Here is an 18,861-nt window from a genome sequence, read left to right on the forward strand (position 1 = left end):
TAAAAATATGGTGGATTATGCAAAATGTTCTTAAAAAAAGGATAAAGTTTACCCCTCAGTTATTTTTGTTAGGTATAATTACGGATTGTACAGTTATAGAGACTAACTTGATTTTGCATTTAATAACTGCAGCAAGACTGCTGGTGGCGCAATACTGGAAGAAGGATGATTTGCCTACTATTCAAGAATGGACATTAAAAGTAACAAACTTAGCAGAGATGGCTAAAATATCAGCATATCTCAAGGATCATTCCAATGAGAGATATAAATTGGAGTGGAGAAGATGGATTGACTATACTCAAAATAAATATGGGACTAAGAAATTCCAGATAGCTTATGACTGAGGCAACAAGGAATGACATCTGTTTAGAGTTAGCCTAACAAAGAGGAGTTAAAGCTCAATGATAGAGGATATTAATTTTTACTTTTAAGTTTACTTTAGAATATTTTTGTTAAAGATTTATACCCTGTATTGGTTCTGGGAAGCCAGGGGAGGGAAGGTTGGGAGGGGTGGGGTTTGGGTGGGGAGGGTAGAGGGAGGGAAGTAAACATTTGTAAAAGGTTTTTTTTTTAAAAAAAAATCAATATAAAAAAAGAAAGTGTGGCAAGCCAAAGACCCAAAAGAAAAGATGGCTGCAGGCCTGACACTCTCCCTCCCTCATAAAACCAGAATGCCCCTGAGCATTGCAAGCCCCACAGCACCCTGAGCATTCTCTCCTAGTTCAGAAACATGCCCGTCCTCCAAGAGAAAATTGCTCACCTGAAGAATGCAAAATGGTGGCCCAGAATTCCTTGGCCCTTTGACCAATTCCCTCTTCCATTCCAGTCAGCTTGTAGAGGGAGACTTGGTGGGGGCATTTCTGGTTACTGAATTTACATATCACCATGTCGCAGTCCTGCAAAGAGAAACAGAAATTATACCAGACCCCTAAACCAATGTTGGCTTGCATTCCAGTTCCTGCTTCACTTTTCCTCAAGGTCAAGGCCAACTCTGCTACAGTTGGACTGCTTTTTCTTCATGACAGAGCAAATCTCCAATATTGGAGCATTGGAGATTTGCTCTCTCACGAAGGACAGTGTTTCTCAACCGTGGCAACTGGAAGAAGTCTTGACTTCATCTCCCAGAATTCCCCAGCCAGCATGACATGTGAGAAGACCCAGCCAACTCTCTAGAAAAGGCTCCAAAAAGCTGGGAAAGGTGGAAGGGAAGAAAAGAAGAGAATGACGAGCAGTAAAGTGGACAGTCTCAGATGTAAGGGTTTCTGACTCCCAGAAAGCTGGCTGGAGAATTCTGGGAGTTGAAGTCCAAACATTTTCAAGTTGCCCAGGCTAAGAAACACTGGCTTAGATATCCCACTACTGGCTTCAAAGGAAAGGAATTCCAGTTCCCAATGCAAATAGAGATGCCGGCAAATTGGGGAAGATTGTTAAAGATCAAATCTAACTTCTTGCAAAGCTATCATGCAAACTAGCATCTGTGTTTCCTGCATCGGATGAGGAGAGCACATCTTTCTCCTGGCTACTTTTTACAGAGGCCCGACAGAACGTCTTAACAAACTGCATCCCTGTTTGGTTTGGTGGCTCCAGTGCCTCAGATAGAAAGTCCCTACAGAGAGTGGTGAGGACAGCCGAAAAGATTATAGGAAGCTTGTTTCCTATTATACAGGATGCTGCTTATAAGCTCTATGTGCCTAGCGCTCGAAGCATTGTTAGACACCCTACATACCTATTTCATGGTCTGTTTCTGTTGCTCTCCTCTGGGAGAAGGTTTTGAAGGATTTCTAGCAGGATTACTAGATTTTGTTTATTTCCACAAAGTGGGATATATCAATTCAACTCCAGACTGAATCTGAACATCATGCTCCAGGATCTGACTTGGCACACCAAACACCAGTAGACTCACAATAGCTAAGTTCACACTTTGGCTAAGCTAAAAGAATATCTTTTCTCTTCTACAGGTAGTCCTCGATTTATGACCACAATTGAGTCCAACTTTTGTGTTGCTAAGCAAGACAGTTGTTAGGTGAATTCTGCCCCATTTTATGACCTTTTGTGCCAAAGTTGTTAAGCGAATCACTGCAGTTGTTGACACTCTGCAATCGTCATAAAGTACATTCCAGTTGCCAAGCGTCTGAATTCGGATCATGTGATCACGGGAATGCTACAATGGTTGTAAGTGTGAAAAATGGCCATAAATTACTTTTTTCAATGCTGTTGTCTTCAAATGGTCACTAAATGAGTCGAAGACTGTACCAAATTTATGGTCAGGATAGGACCTTCTCAAGAAGATAACCAGGTTCCCTTGTAGACTGGCCTTTTCATCATGCATGATAGATTAGATAGATTAGTTTAGAAGCCCCAGAGCCCACCGTAGTACAGCATTGCCAAAAAGGCATTAGGCGTTATTAGCCTAATTTTGGCGAAGCTTCTTCTCCAGTAACATTGTACTGCAAACTAGGGCATACAAAACCTTTGCCAGACCAATCCTCGGATACAGCTCATCTGCCTGGAATCCAAACTGTCTATCGGACATTAATACAATCGAGCGAGTCCAGAGGTACTTCATGAGAAGAATCTTCCACTCCTCTACTCACAATAGTATTCCCTATGCCACCAGGCTTGAAAATTTGGGCTCGGACAATCTGGAACTGCTCCGCCTGCGGTATGATCTAAGCACAGTACAGAAAATTGTCTGCTACAACGTCTTACCTGTCAACAACTTCGTCAGCTTCAACCACAATAATACACGGGCAAACAATCGATACAAACTCAAAGTAAACCACTCCAAACTTGATTGCAGAAAATACGACTTCAGCAACAGAGAGGTCAATGCCTGGAATGCTCTACTTGACTCCGTTGTTATAGCCTCAAACCCCCACAGCTTCAACCTTCAACTGTCTACTGTGGACCTCACCCCATTCCTAAGAAGTCCGTAAAGGGGGCGTGCATAAGCGCACCAGCGTGCCTACTGTCGCTGTCCTACTGTCCCCATTTATTTGTATTCATTTCTTTCATTCATGTCCATGTTTATATTTATAACTACTATCTTGTACATGTTTGACAAACTAATAAATACAAATACAAATACAGAATAGTGTACCTGACTAACATAGGAAGCATGTGAGAAACCATGTTCGGTCAGCCGCTGAATTTCTCCAGGGTTCTCATAGCTAACGACGTATAAGTGGTGTTCCAAGGGAGAATCTCTTGTACCTTCAAAATATACCAGTTTGTTAACTTCATCCACTCGGATCTGATTAAAAAAAACAAAAGCACAAAACAAACGTGAGCCACTTTTCTACCATCCAGGATACCCATGAAGCCACTTCAGTTGTAGTTTTACTGCCTGACCAGAAAGTGAAGGCAGAATTACCTCATGCTAGAATATCCTCCGCATGACTCTGCGAAGCCTTTTTTTCTCTGAAATGGTATAGAGTCTCCTGCTTGAGCAGGGGGTTGGACTAGATGACCTATTAAAACGCTGTGTGGAAATTAGCATCCTTGAGTTCAGCCGTAGAGTGATGGATGGATGGATTGAAGGAGGGACGGAGGGAGGGACGGAGGGAGGGAAGGAAGGAAGGAAGGAAGGAAGGAAGGGGAGGAAGGGGAGGAATGTGGAAGGAAGAAATAGCAGGAATGAGGAAGGAAGGAAGGGGAGGAATGGGGAAAGAAGGAATAGGGAAGGAAGGAGAGGAAGGGGAAAAGAAGGAAGAAAGGGAAGAGGGGAGGAATGGGGAAGGAAGGAGAGGAAGGGGAAAAGAAGGAAGGAAGGGAAGAGGGGAGGAAGGGGAGGAATGAGGAAGGAAGGAGAGGAAGGGGAAAAGAAGGAAGGAAGGGAAGAGGGGAGGAAGGGGAGGAATGGGGAAGGAAAAAAGGAATGGGAGGAATGGGGAAGCAAGGGAGGAAGGGAAGGAAGGAATAACAGAGTTAGAAGGGACTTTGGAGATCTTCTAGTCCAACCTTCCTCCTCAAACAGGAGACCCTATACCCGTGATGGCGAACCGATGGCACGTGTGCCCGAAGTGGCACAGGGAGCCATGACGCCTGGCACGCGCTGTGTTTCCCATTCCTCTTCCTGGTTTTGGCGTGCATGAGCACAAGACAATCTGCTGATTTTTGTGCGAGAGGCACTGCTGGAAACCGAAAGAGCTGATCTTCCATTTTCCAGCGTGAGCATGCGCAGTGTGATATCTATTACTTGGATTATGGAGAGGATTCTCTTAATATGAATTACAATAAAAATTAATGAGTTAACAGAAGCATATGTTATTCCCCACAACAAAGAGAAGCAGAGATGGTCAAATTGGTTCTTTTATCCAAAGAAGAGAAGATATCTAAGGTTGTTTCTATTTTGAAATTGCTTCTCGATGTTATGCTTGCAATGAAAAAAAAATGAATCTTTGCTTTTGCTGATTAAGTAGATTTATTGTTAAAGAAATGTCTTGTACATACTGTTGTGTAAAAGTAAAAAGTTGCCGTTGTAATGTGATCTTCTACTGTGCTAAAGAGAGTCGGAAATCGGTGCCTTTCTCCTTCCGTCTTTACCCCAGTTTTTCCTCCCACCCCCTTTCCTAGTTTTCTCTTACTTTTTTTGAATTTCTCTTTGTATTTTATATTTTGATAAACCAACAAAAAGTTTCAAAAGTTCATCAACTGAAGAAAAGGGAGACAAAACCAGCTTACGTTTGAGCCGTGCCGGCCAAGCACTTCCCATTCTCCGCTGGTGAGGGGCACCTCTTCTTTGACATGACATAAGAAGTCGCCTACAAGGAGATCAAAGTTATGGGAGTCTATCGTTTCTCTTCCCCAGCTCAACCGAGCGACATCATTTCTGAACGTAGAAGAGGCACCAAGAAATTGGAACGCCATGCAAATGTCTATGGAGATTCTCAGTCATTCAGGTTGTGGTTGCCCCAAAGGTGCATTTTCAAGAGGCCAATGAACTTTCTGTTTTTTCTTTGATTCACTTCTCATCCAAGAAGCTTCTTCCATTCTACTGGATGGTGAGGAAGGAAGGATTTACATTCCTTGTGGTTACCTGGTTGTTAGCACTCTTCCAAAAGTATGGAAGAAGGGTCAAGGAGGCCATCTAAATTAAGACTGAACAGCCCTCTCTCAACAGAGGGGGAGAGATACGGCATCATCTATCTCCAATCTACAACACAGTCCTTTCAGCAGTTCCAAGAAGGCTCCACACCCATTTGCCCCACTCAGGTGACCATGAGGACAAAGGTAAACTCCAGGTGACCCCAACGACTCTCTAAAATGATGCAAATGACCAGCTGTCTGCAAGGAGTATAAATCCTTCCATTCCCCACTAATCTTTCACCTGTTTTTAACAGGGAAGGGACACAGGGCAGAAAACATTCTGCAGCCAAGAAGTTTCCATACCCATTTGTACTACTCAAGTGACCTCAAAGACACAGACAAATTTCTAAGTGGCCTCAACGATTCTCCAAAAGGATGCAAATGAGTAGCTGTCTGCAAGGAGTATAAATCCTTCCATTCCCCACCATCCAGTCAGACCTGAAGAAGCTTCTTGGATGAGAAGCGAAACGTCTTCAAAGAAAAACCAGAAAGTCCACTTGTTTCTTGAAAACAAGCATCTTTGGGCACCGTGCAAGATACCGTATTTTTCAGAGTATAAGATGCACCAAGGTTTTGAAGAGGCTTTTTTTTTAAAGTAAGTAGGTAGATAGAGGGATAGAGAGGGAGAGAAAGAAAGAGAAATACAGTAGATAGGGAGGGAGGGAGAGAGAGATAGAGATAGAGAGAGTGAGTAGGTAGGTAGGAAGGTAGGTAGATGTTTCCAGATGTATTTATCCATGTGCTGGAGAAGGAAATCACTGACAATCTGCAGCACCGAAGACTTTGTTTCTGTTGGCATAGCACTTGATCATATAATTCTCATCAATCAGTTAATAGCTTTCCAAAAGGGGGGAGAAAGTTTTTGCACTCTGCAAACCTCCCAAAAATGGCCCGTTTTTCATGAAAACGGGCCAGTTTTTTGTCAAAAAAATTGCATGCATACCTTATAGAGTGCTGCTGGAGGGGGGGGGGGGCAAAAAATGCCCCATTGTTTGCTCATTTCTGCCTTCCCCAGCCCCCAGGAGCTCTCTGAAAGCCTCCTAAAGGCTCTGCATGTCCATTTTGGTGAAGGGCTTCGGGAGGCAAAAAATGCTGTATTCGATGCATAAGACGCACCCAGATATTCAGCCTCTTTTTTGAGGCAAAAAGGTGCGTCTTATACTCCAAAAAATATGGTACTTCTTATGCCAATAAAAGATTTGGCATTTAGACAGAGAGGGCATCCAAGGAAATTGCTCCACCTTCAGAAAAGAGACAGGCCTCCACTTTACACCTGTATAGTCTTGCTGCCTTACAGGTAGTCCTCAATTAACAACCACTATTGAGCCCAGAATTTTGCTTGTAAGTTATTACAGCCGTTAAGCAGGTCACCATGTGACATGACTCACTTTTTTCAGTGCCGCTGTAACTTTAAATGGTCAGTAAACAAATGGCTGTAAGTCGAGGACTACCTGTATTGTATCTGAGACCTTCTGCCTGCACACCTAACTTCTTCCGTTTATTAAGACACAGAAGCAAAATAGGGGGTTACTTGGAGTTGGAAATCCCCCGGAGGATCGTCTGTATTTGCTCTCTTTCAAAACGGTGGAGATTTTGTACAGATGTCGGAATCCTGTTTTGCACTCGGAGGCAAAGATGAATTCTATCACATCCTCGTGAGTTTGGGGGAAAACATGGAAGATATCATGGATCTGCGGAAATAAGGAAAAGCAGCAAGTCAAGACGAAGACTAGGAAAATTGGGAGGGTGAGTTCAAACTGGTAAAGGAAATCTGCTTTATAGAATACAATGGAATGAAATGGAATGGAAGAGAAGAGAATTAGAATAGGAATAGAATAGAATAGAATAGAATTAGAATGGAATGGAATAGAATAGAATAAGAATAGAATAAGGAATAGAAGAGAATTAGAATAGAATTAGAATGGAATGGAATAGAATAGAATAGAAAATATAGGGAATGGAATGGAATAAAATAGAATAGAATAAGAATAGAATAAGGAAAAGAATAGAATTAGAACAGAACAGAACAGAATAGAATTCTTTATTGGCCAAGTGTGATTGGACACACAAGGAATTTGGCTTTGGTGCCTATGCTCTCAGTGTACATAAAAGAGGGGGGGGGAAGCATTCATCAAGAATCATAAGATACAACACTTAGCAATAGACACAGGATACTAAATAAGCAATCAAATCATACTAGGAAACGAAATAAAACAATATATATTGTAACAATACAAGCAAGAAGGTTATAAATTATCTTTACGATTTATATTGTTTTATTTAGTTTTCCTAGTATGATTTTATTGGTAAACTGATAAAGGAAATCTCCTTTATAAAATAGAATAGACTTCTTTATTGGCCAATTGTGAATGGACACACAAGGAATCTGTCTTTGGTGCATATGCTCTCAGTGTACGTTTTTTTAAAAATGCATTCGTCAAGAATCATAAGATACAACACTTTGTGATATAGAATACTAATATAAGCAATCAAATCATACTAGGAAACTAAATAAAACAATATCTTTATGATTTATATTGTTTTATTTCATTTCCTAGTATGATTTGATTGCTTATTTAATATCCTGTGTCTATTGCTAAGTGTTGGTAAAGGAAATTGTCTTTACTTACAACTGTAGTTGTCACTGTCTCCTGGTGATTGGCCCAAAGCCACCCTGCTGGCTTTCATGCCTAACATGGGATTAGAAGGCACCATTTCCTGGTGATTGGCCCAAAGTCACCCAACTGGCTTTCATCCCTAAAGTGGGACTAGAACTCACAATCTCCCAGTTTTTAGCCTGGTACTTTCACCACTAAACTAAAGTAGCTCTCTCTACATGACTTGACTAACAACGTACACTTTCAAAAGTCCTTTTATTTCTGTCAGTGCCACATTCATGAGCCACAGTGGTACAGTGGTTAGAGTGCAGTACTGCAGGCTACTTCTGCTGACTGCAATTTGGCAGTTCAAATCTCATCAGTTCAAGGTTGACTCAGCCTTCCATCCTTCCGAGGTGGGTAAAATGAGGACTCAGATTGTTGGGGGCAAGAGGCTGACTCTGTAAACCGCTTAGAGAGGGCTGTAAAGCACTATGAAGTGGTATATAAGTCTAAGTGCTATTGTTATTGCTGTTCAGCTCCTAGCCTCTGCCAAAGCCAACCAACTCTTCCTGTTGATTGAAAAAGCTTTCTTATCAAACTTCATTAACTGATTGTTTTCCCTTCTATCTCTCTGTACCCATGATGTCCCAACAATTCCATCCAAAGATAGAAAACTTCAGCAGGCCTCCCCTGAAGGAATACATCCTTACGTTTATCCAGATATCTGTTGTCTCTTCATAAACGATCAAGGGGGTAACGGAGTCAGGCACAGCATCAATTAATTTCTGTCTTTCCATAGCATCCTCTTCCACAGGGATAAATAAGGCTGGGGGAAGCAAAGCAATCTGCAGCCGAGTTTGAGAACGATCAAGCAGGATGGCCCAGGCGCTAAGCAGAAAGGAGGGCGAATCAGAAATTCAGAAGGGGCCACCACTATTACAATATTACTTGATGTTTTACCCAGGGGTGAAATCCAGCAGGTTCTGACAGGTTCTGGAGAACTGATAGCGGAAATTTTGAGTAGTTCAGAGAACTGGCAAATGCCATCTTTGGCTAGCCCCAGAGTGGGGAGGGAATGGAGATTTTGCAGTATCCTTCCCCTGGAGTGGACAGGGAATGGAGATTTTGCAGTATCCTTCCTCTGGAGTGGGGAGGGAATGGAGATTTTGCAGTATCCTTCCCCTGGAGTGGACTGGGAATGGAGATTTTGCAGTATCCTTCCCCTGGAGTGGGGAGGACATGGGGATTTTGCAGTAACCATCCCCTGGAGTGGACTGGGAATGGAGATTTTGCAGTATCCTTCCCCTGGGGTGGGGAGGGAATAAAGATTTTGCAGTATCTTTCCCCTGGAGTCGGGAGGGAATGGGGATTTTGCAGTATCCTTCCCCTGGAGTCGGGAGGGAATGGAGATTTTGCAGTATCCTTCCCCTGGAGTGGGGAGAGAATGGAGAGTTTGCAGTATCCTTCCCCTGGAGTGGGCTGGGAATGGAGATTTTGCAGTATCCTTCCCCTGGAGTGGGCTGGGAATAGAGATTTTGCAGTATCCTTCCCCTGCCACGCCCAAGAAGCCAAACCATGCCCACCAAGCCACGCCTACAGAACCGATAGTTAAAAAAATTGAATTTCACCATTGGTTTTATCTCCTGGAGCTGAAATGATGGACAGGAAATTTCTGAAGTTATGGGGCTTCAATGACTGGAGGTATTCAAGAAAAGACTGGGCAGCCTGGTCTGATCTGAGGATTCTTGCACTGGGTATAAGGGTGGACTAGAAGACCTCTAGGCTCCTTTCCATCCCGAGGATGCTATGAACCACCAGGGCTCAGAACAGGCCAGTCCAAAGGTGAGCAAATGGAGGAAATATAAAATACGTACTATTTCCCCTCTCGTGTCCATCCTGCCCTGGCGATATATTCCACTCCGTCAAATAAGATTTCAAAGGGTTGGACCAGTTCTTTGTCAACAGCACTCAAAATCTTTGAGGAAGATGGGAAAACACCAATTAGAAAAACTAATAATACCTTTCTCCAAAATATATTAAGAGGCATGGATGAAAAACAAATGAAAAATAAATTCTGGATAAATAATAGAACTTGGTCATAATCTCTTTCCAGGAACCTTCACAGGTTTCATAGTTTGTAACTTGCTCTTAACTGGCTCCCATTATGTTGTTTTGAATCTTTAGGGCAGGAATGGTCTGTAACAAAGCCCATTAATCCTACTTTTCTGCTTTCCTTGGAGTTTCCTCAGCCATACATAGTGGCACAATCTGCTATTTTCAAACAGGAAACGTAGTAAACCTTGAGTGTTTAAAACCCTAAATTTGGTATAATGTAAGAACCACTTAGAAGGAAGGGAGAAAGAGAAGAGGAGGGAAGGGAAAGGAAGAAGAAAGAATGAAAGGGAAGGAGAAAGAAGGGAAGAAAAAAGAAGGGAAGGGGAACAAAGGAAAGGGAAGGAGAAAAAAGGGAAGGGAAGGAGAAAGAAGGGAAGGGAAGGAAGAGAAGGAAAGGGAAGGAGAAAGAATGGAAGGGAAGGAGGAAGGGAAGGAAGAAGACAGAGAAGGGAAGGAGAAAGAAAGGAAGGAAAAAGAAGAGAAGAAGGAAGGGAAGGGAAGGAAAAAGAAGGAAAGGAGAAAGAAGGGCAGGGAAGTTCTTGTCTTACATGCAGATGCAATGACCTTCTATAACACATGCATTTCAAACTCGGCAACTTGAAGATTTTGGACTTCAACTCCAGAATTCCCCAGCCAGCAAAATATATGGACTGGCTGGGGAATTCTGGGAGCTGAAGTCCAGATATCTTCAAGTTGCCAAGTTTGAAAAACACTTTTCTAACCCTTTGATGTGACTGCCTCACCCACTCTAACCAATTTTTAAATCTTCAAAAGTTTCCTGATCCTGTGTTCTTTCTCATCCATTACCTGACCAAGTGGCTGGGCATGTTTTTTAAATTAACCCACAACTCGACATGTCCCATAACACCACCTGACTAAAGCCTGGTTTGAAATCACTACTAATTTCCCTAGAAACCAGAGTGACTTGTTCATGCTAAGTCATCAGCCCCCAACTCGATGCGCGAAGGCCAAATCAACCCCGTTGTGGCTTTGTGCATTGTGGAACCAAACTATGGTTTGTAGCGAGGTGTTTTGTGACTTTGGACATTACAGCTGATTCAATGCACCACAATTCAAACAATACAAGGCATCACATCAGGAGTGAAATCCAGCAGTTCTGACAGGTTCAGGAGAACCGGTAGTGGAAATTTTGAGTAGTTTGGAGAACGGGCAAATACTACCTCTGGCTGGGCCCAGAGTGGGGAGGGAATGGGGATTTTGCAGTATCCTTCCCCTGCCACGCCCACCAAGCCACACCCACAGAACTGGTAACAAAAAAAAATGAATTTAACTATTGTATGATAGACATTTATTCAAGACATAAAAAAACAGAGCAGGCTTACTCTGCCATCAGATCCAATTGTTATTTCAGATAACTTGAAAGTGACTTTGGGATTTGTGGTGCCTATAAGAGGGGGAAAAATAAGAGTTACAGAGGAATTAAAGGCTCCTGATTATGTTTGTTCTCGAAGGTCAGTTGGTACCCAGATCCTGTTGTGTTTCTTTACCTCAAGCCACTTCAAGATGTATGGACTTCAACTCCCAGAATTCTCCAGTCAGTCCACACATAACTGGCTGGAGAATTCTGAGAGTTGAAGTCCATATATAACTGGCTGGAGAATTCTAGGAGTTGAAATCCACACATAACTGGCTGGAGAATTCTGGGAGTTGAAGTCCACACATAACTGGCTGGAGAATTCTGGGAGTTGAAGTCCATATATAACTGGCTGGAGAATTCTAGGAGTTGAAGTCCATATATAACTGGCTGGAGAATTTTGGGAGTTGAAGTCCACACATAACTGGCTGGAGAATTCTGGGAGTTGAAGTCCACACATAACTGGCTGGAGAATTCTGGGAGTTGAAGTGCACACAGAATTGGCTGGAGAATTTTGGGAGTTGAAGTCCACACAGAATTGGCTGGAGAATTCTGGGAGTTGAAGTCCACACATCTTGAAGTGGTTGAGAAACACTGCTTGAAGGCATCACTGCATCACTGGGCCCTTTCTGGAATGTCCCACCAGGTTCACTCACCTGTCTTGGGATACCGAAAAGAATCTGTCCTCCTGGTTTCCAACATGGGGGATGTGACGTGAATAACTTCCACCTCCGACTCGTCGTTTTCTTCATACAGAATCCTAAGGATTTTTCCTCCTCCAACAGCTACCAAGAGAGAAACCAGAGAAAGGCCAATGTATTCGACTTCTCCCCAACAGCTGCCTGACCTCTGATTCTGTCTGATGGTTCACCTTCCAAGGGACAACCCAACTTGGCTTGAGTAAAGTGCACTTTTGCTAATCATGAGTTCGAGGACCTTTCTGTTCTAATGGGCCAAGGGGGGAGGGCTGACATCAGGGAAGTTAAGGAAGTTTCTTAAGCTGCCCACCGTGATTGCTTACTTGGCTCAGCTGCCGGGCACCACCAGTAGCCCGTGTATCTGTCAAACTCCTCCTGTAGCACAAAGGTAGCGACGCCAGCCGACTTGGGATCCTCTTCAACGTTGGCAAGTTCTGTGCAAGCAACATAAGAGGCAAAAGAAAGAAGATAAGTGACAGTTGCAAGCTGCAAAATGTCCATTAGGAGCCGCGGTGGCACAGTACTGCAGGCTACTTTTGATGCCAGCAGCAACCGAAAACCAACATTTACGACCACTGCAAAAAAGGTCGTAAAATCAGATCGATCATCTGGGTGACCCAATTTATGACTATCATGGCTTAAGATGATGATGTGCAGGCTCTGTTACAGTTGTAAGCCAAGGACAACCTGTAACTGAGTTTAAATTTTAAGTAATATGCAACACACTGGTAGTTCGAAGGCACCACACTGAAGAGCTGAGGCTGGGAACCCCCAAAAACACATCCAGAGAAGGAGGGCTTTGTTTAGGAAGCCCAATCATGATTTAGACTCAGAATGAACTAATCAGAGACAAGAAAATAAGCCATGGTTTGGTCTAATCCAGTGATGGTGAACCTTTTCGGCACTGAGTGCTGAAAAGGGAGCGTGTGCATCAGGGGTGGGTTCCTGCCAGTTCTAACCTCTTCTATAGAAGAGGTTCCACAAATCTACAGTGCCGTTTGGAACCGGTTCCAGCTCCCTCCCCCGGCCCATCTGCACATCATCAAGATGAAGAGCGAGAGGAGGAATTCTGGGAGTTGAAGTCCACAAGTCTTAAAGCTGTCAAGTTTGAACACTCCTGGGGGGTGGGTTCTAAAGGGTTAGGGGTGCAAGGGTCTTGTAACCTGACAGCTTTAAGACTTGCACACTTCAATGCCAGAGTTCCTGAGCCAACATGACTGGAGGAAGAATTCTGGGAGTTGAAGTCCACAAGTGTTAAAGCTGTCAAGTTTGAACACTCCTGAGGGTTTTTTTTCTAAAGGGTTAGGGGTGCAAGGCTCTTGTAACTTGACAGTTTTAAGACTTGTGTGCTTCGGAGAAGAAGGCGGGGCTTAGCAGTGAGAAGATGGAGTTTCAGGCTACTCCTGAAATTCCTCTATACCGAAGGATTTTTGGACGGGTTCTTTGAACCCTAGCTGTCCCGGAGAAGACAGTGAAGGTGAGGAGAGACCCAGGACCTCAGAGATACCCGCAAATCTCTGGGGGGGGGGTATTAACTCCTCGTGCCAATTCCTTTCTGGATTAGCTGCGTGCTAACTGAAACTGCAGGTTGCCCCTAAGAATGCTAGAAGTGATGTCATCTGGTAAGCTGATTTTATTATCCAAGAGAGACTGTTCGCGTTAAAAACTTAAGATAACTGAAACCAAAGAACAGGGAAATTTAGCGGCGAATTGGCTTTTTCTAATGGATTTATGGCTGGTGGTTACTTTACTTTTTAAATGCTTCAAGAAACTCCTCGACACCCTCCCCCCTCTGAATCTCCTTAAGTGGATCGTAAAATTTATTTCCTACTAATTAGCCCGTCACGATTCGACACTTTTATTACTTTACTACTCGGCTTTGTTTACAATCACAGCCTGTGAGAGACTAAGAAGTCTGTGGAAAAAAAAAAAGAGTTTGCAATTTTTAACTGCGACACACATCATGGCGTCCCAAAATACCTCTAAGATTTCATTTCAGAGACTTTTTTCCGCATGTAGAGGACTCTTTGATTCTTATCAAAGACTGGAAAGAAAATTGGATCATCTGATTTTAAAATATGAAGCAAAAACTGAGATTGTTGAATGTTTAAATGCTCCTGAAATACAAACGGAAAATGTGAGAAATGGTGTCTGGTCTATCTCAGAGGAAGAAAGGAGGGGGGAAGCTATAAAGAAGACTCATTTAAAAAGACAGAGTGCAGGAGGAATGGAAAATCCACCCTTGAGAATTAAAGTTAATTTGGAAAATTTTACAAGCCCAGGACAACATTATTATTATTTCATCACTGACATTCAGAGTCCAAAGGTGCCAAAATATCTTTGTCTGGATTTGATTATGAAAACATTTGGTAAATTTATCCAACGCGTGGCAATTGGCTGGAGAGGATCTTGCTATTGGAGAGACACTGGCTGATAGATGGAATGGATAGTAATATATATAATTTGGAACTGGCTGATAGATTGAAGAACACAATTGAAAACTAGTTAAACCTAATTGCTTTTTCTTGTAACAGATATAGTTGAATAATAATTGATATTGATAGTAATGTATATAATGTGGAGTTGATATGATAACTAACAATTGGAAGATTATACATAAAGAGTATTAACTACAATAACTATCACTATTAAAAACTAAATAAAATACATACAACCAAATGTTAATCAATACTGGGAAAATGTTATGGTATATGATATAATTAAATATTATGGATGTCCAGCTAAAATAGGATATGAGGACTTGATGATAATAGAGGATTTTATAAATAAGTAAATGAATTGTCAGCATGTGTTATGGATTAATTATGTAATGCATAGCTAAGGATGAAGGATGTTTAAATAACCATAGGTAATTAAAACTGGAGGTATAATGATGTTGATATGGTAAATATTCGAGTTAAGATATTTGAATTAATATGAGTTAATGGAAGAGAAGCACCAAAGCATGTTGTAACCAGTTGATATACTTCTTTTTTTTCTCTCATGATAGACACCTGTGTTCTGTTTCGTTTTCCTGCCTTGTCTCTTGTCGTTTTTGTCTTTTTTTGTATTATTTTTATTTTTTATTCTTTATTTTATTTTTTATTTTTTATCTGTCCTTTTTTTTTTTCTTTTTTTTTTTATTTTTTCCTCTCCCACCGGTGTGGGCAGGGATTGTTCAAGATTATTACTTTCATCAATATTGCTAAATAATAATTACAGTTAAATGAAAATGGATATATAATAATGCCTTAGTTAATATGAGTTATGTTGGTTGACTGTGGAGGAGATGTACCAAAACTTATCTGTAATTGATTGATATATTTTTTACAGATGTAAAGAAAGATGTGTACCTGTTTTAAACTAAAATTAAAAAACATTTATTAAAAAAAAAAAGACTTGTGTGCTTCAAATGCCAGAGTTTCTGAGCCAACATTTTGGTTGCTAAGCAAGAGCGTTGTTAAGTGAGTTTCACCACATTTTACAAGTTGGCCATGCCCACCCAGTCACATGGCCGGCAAGCCACTCCTACCCAGTCACATGGCTGGCAAGCCACTCCCACAAAGCAGGCCACACCTACAGAAGAGGTTCTAAAAAATTTTGAAACCCACCACTGGTGCGCATGCTTCATTCTTGTGCACACACATTCATCAGGGCTGCAACCCAGAAGAGAAGCTGCCCAGGGGGCATGCACATGCCGGAAAATGAATGGTTTCTGGCACACACATGTGCACCATCCAGTTAGTTTTCCAGTCACTGGAGTGCATGCGAACACAACAATCAGCTGCCCGACATGCATGTTCACGCTGGAAAATGGAAGACCATCTCTTCCAGTTTCCGGGATTGCCGCACGCACAAAGACCAGCTGACTGTCGTGCACACATGCACGCCAGAAACCCAGAAGAGGAATGGGCAACACCGTGAATGCCAAGTGACATGGCTCTGCGTGGCACTTCGGACACATGTGCCATAGGTGTGTTAACGGGTCTAATCGGTTCCCATGAACAATTCTGCAGATATCTGACTTTGGTGGGGAGAGTTTCGTTCATCCACTATGCTAATCCAAAACATCTTTCATCTCTGCACATCCAGTCAACTCTACTTTATTCAATAAACCACCATTCAACAAACACAGATCAGCCAGCATCACCTTTATGTACAAAGGTTAACCTCTGCTCTTCTTTGGTTGCCAGGTTGGAGATCCAGATATCATTGCTATGAATAAAGGCCGTCCAGTTGGCGTCTGCGGGGCAAATCTTCGGATCCATCCGAATATTCAGGCAACTGGTCTCAACCAGATTGGGCTGCAAAGGTTGTTGCTATAATGATAAAAGAACGTGGAAAGGCCTCTTTTGAATCACGTACTTGCCTCCCCAGGACCACTGGCCCACGGTAGCAAAGGGTCAGAGTGCAGTAGTGCAGGCTACTTCTGCTGACTGCTAGCTTCCTGCAATTTAGCAGTTCAAATCCCACCAGGCTCAAGGCCTTCCATCCTTCAGAGGTGGGTAAAATGAGGACCCAGATTGTTGGTGGCAAGAGGCTGACTCTATAAACCACTTAGAGAGAGTTTAGAATAAAGCACTGTGAATCGGTATATATAACCAATAGTAAAAAAAATTTAATCCCTCCGCTGACCCAGGCCCTTCTCCAACATTTATGGTGGACTTCCATCCAGCAGCAAACCTCTCATCCTCTTCCCCATCCATCCAGTAGGATCAATTTTCTCCTCCCTGTGTCTCCAGAAAACAAATTGCACTGTTCATTTCCAACTGGCACACAACACTTACTGTAAACCCATTTGGGCCGCCATCTTTGACATGGTAGATCCCACTGCCAGCTTGGAATAAAAAGGTGCCACTTTCCCGGTGATAATCGTAGGAGGCGATCCCAATGGTGCCGATGCGTTTCCTCTCCCGCAGCAGCTCCTCCTCTCGCGAGTACATCCCATAATCCAGGCTGGCCTGATGAGAGAGGACAGGGACAGAAGGAACGTGTGGCAAAACTAAAACTGTTTATTACAGATAGTCCTTGACTTATAACCATCCGTTTAGTGCAGTGTTTCTCAACCTTGGCGACTTTAAGTCCTGTGGACTTCAACTCTCAGAATCCCCCAGCCAGCAGAGCTGGCTGGGGGATTCTGAGAGTTGAAGTCCACAGGACTTAAAGTCGCCAAGGTTGAGAAACACTGGTTTAGTGACTGTTTGAAATTACTATGGCACTGAAAAACTGACTTATTACTGTTTTTCACACGTACAACCGTTTCAGCATCCCTGTGATCATGTGATCAAAATTCAGATTCTTGGCGACTGACTCATATTTATGACGGTCGCAGTGTCCCAGGGTCATGCGATCCCCTTTTACGGCCTTCTGACAAGAGAAGTCACCTGGGAAGCCAGATTCACTTAACAACTGTGTTACTAACTTAACAACTGCTGTCATTCACTTACCAACCGTGGCAAGAAAGATTGCAAAATGTGGCAAAACCCACTTAACAAATGTCTCACGTAACAACATACATTTTGGGCTCAATTGTGATCATAGGTCAAAGACTTCCTGTACGTAACTTCATTTGAATTACTTCAAAGCAACAATAACCCTGCAATTCATAATTAAGGGGCTGGACTAGAAGACCTCCAAGGTCCCTTCCAATCCAGTTATTCTGTTAAGCTTCTCCCCGATATCGAAGCTGGTGATCCAAAGCAAACCTTTCAAATGACTCAGGCAAAAAGCTATTGATTAAAATTAAACACAGCCTAGGAAAAAGTACTTTGCATGTTTAATAAGTGAAAAAAGCAGAAAGCAAGAAGAACTGTTAGCACTATCAAGATATGGGTGTAACCCTGAAGCTGGCCGAACTGTGGCCATTTTCTTTTTATAGTTTTCTCAAGGGAGATTTCTCTCCTCACTGCTTCAGGGCTGACGCAGCCTGGAGCCAAGGGGCCAGGGAGTGGTGGTGTAGGGCTAGCTGGGGTGTTGTAGCCTAAATAAAATTCTTTCCCCTGGGAACAAAGGACATTGATGCAGGGGTTAGAAAGGTGGAGACTGGGGTCATCTGGCAAATGGATTGTAGGCCGATTGGACTCTGTGACTGGGGACTCTGTGGGAAAGTGACAAAGTTTTACTTTTAATTGGGTGTAAAACCGGCAGAAACTTAAGAGCCGGTTTTCCACCATGTCTGTGCCAATTTGATGCGTCCCAAATAAAATGTTCTTTGAGGAATATGGTTGCCTCTGAGTTCTTATTGAATGGGATGTAATACTTGAAACCTTGACAATGGGTCTATATGAGAATTCGCTATGGCCAACTCACCATGATCCACTTGCCACAGCCAACTTGCAGCAGAACAACTCACCATGGCTATTTCACCAGAGGACAACTGGCTGGGGGACAAGAGTTACTGCACGAATATCAAAGAAATGGTGGAATAGAATTATTAAAGAAAGGATGCAAAAGGAGGAACAGAGTAAAATGTGAATGGTAAAAATTAAAATATTTTTATTTTGTTTTAAATAATTAAATAGAATTGTTACATTGTCCCACAGTGAGTTGTCCCGCAGCGAGTTGGCCATGAGTTGTTTGTGATGAGTTGCCCATGGCATGTTGTCCATGGCGTGTTGTCCATGGTGAGTTGGCCATGGTGATTTAGCCGTGGTGTGTTGGCCATAGTGAGTTGGCCTTGATGAATTGGCCATGGTGAGTTGACCATGATGAGTTGGCCATGGTGAGTTGGCCATGATGAGTTGGCCATGGTGAGTTGGCCATGATGAGTTGGCCTTGGTGAATTGGCCATGGTGAGTTGGCCTTGATGAATTGGCCATGGTGAGTTGGCCATGATGAGTTGGCCATGATGAGTTGGCCTTGGTGAGTTGGCCTTGATGAGTTGGCCATGGTGAGTTGGCCATGGTGAGTTGACCATGGTGATTTAGCCGTGGTATGTTGACCGTAGTGAGTTGGCCTTGATGAGTTGGCCATGATGAGTTGGTCT

The 18,861-nt window shown here is 42.7% G+C and overlaps 1 protein-coding gene across 1 annotated transcript in view; it reads right to left on the reverse strand.

Annotated features, from left to right (window-relative positions):
- DPP8 (dipeptidyl peptidase 8) overlaps positions 1 to 18,861 on the reverse strand; it is a 40,947-nt gene that overhangs the window by 11,191 nt on the left and 10,895 nt on the right. Inside the window, 11 exon segments of the mRNA XM_032232609.1 lie at positions 761 to 896; positions 3,101 to 3,253; positions 4,684 to 4,763; positions 6,620 to 6,779; positions 8,399 to 8,576; positions 9,563 to 9,663; positions 11,147 to 11,208; positions 11,835 to 11,963; positions 12,200 to 12,310; positions 16,027 to 16,195; positions 16,664 to 16,837. Coding sequence (XP_032088500.1) covers positions 761 to 896; positions 3,101 to 3,253; positions 4,684 to 4,763; positions 6,620 to 6,779; positions 8,399 to 8,576; positions 9,563 to 9,663; positions 11,147 to 11,208; positions 11,835 to 11,963; positions 12,200 to 12,310; positions 16,027 to 16,195; positions 16,664 to 16,837 — 1,453 coding nt within the window.

This window comes from Thamnophis elegans, chromosome 16 (genome assembly GCF_009769535.1).
Source record: "Thamnophis elegans isolate rThaEle1 chromosome 16, rThaEle1.pri, whole genome shotgun sequence".
In the NCBI taxonomy this organism is placed as follows: domain Eukaryota; kingdom Metazoa; phylum Chordata; class Lepidosauria; order Squamata; family Colubridae; genus Thamnophis; species Thamnophis elegans.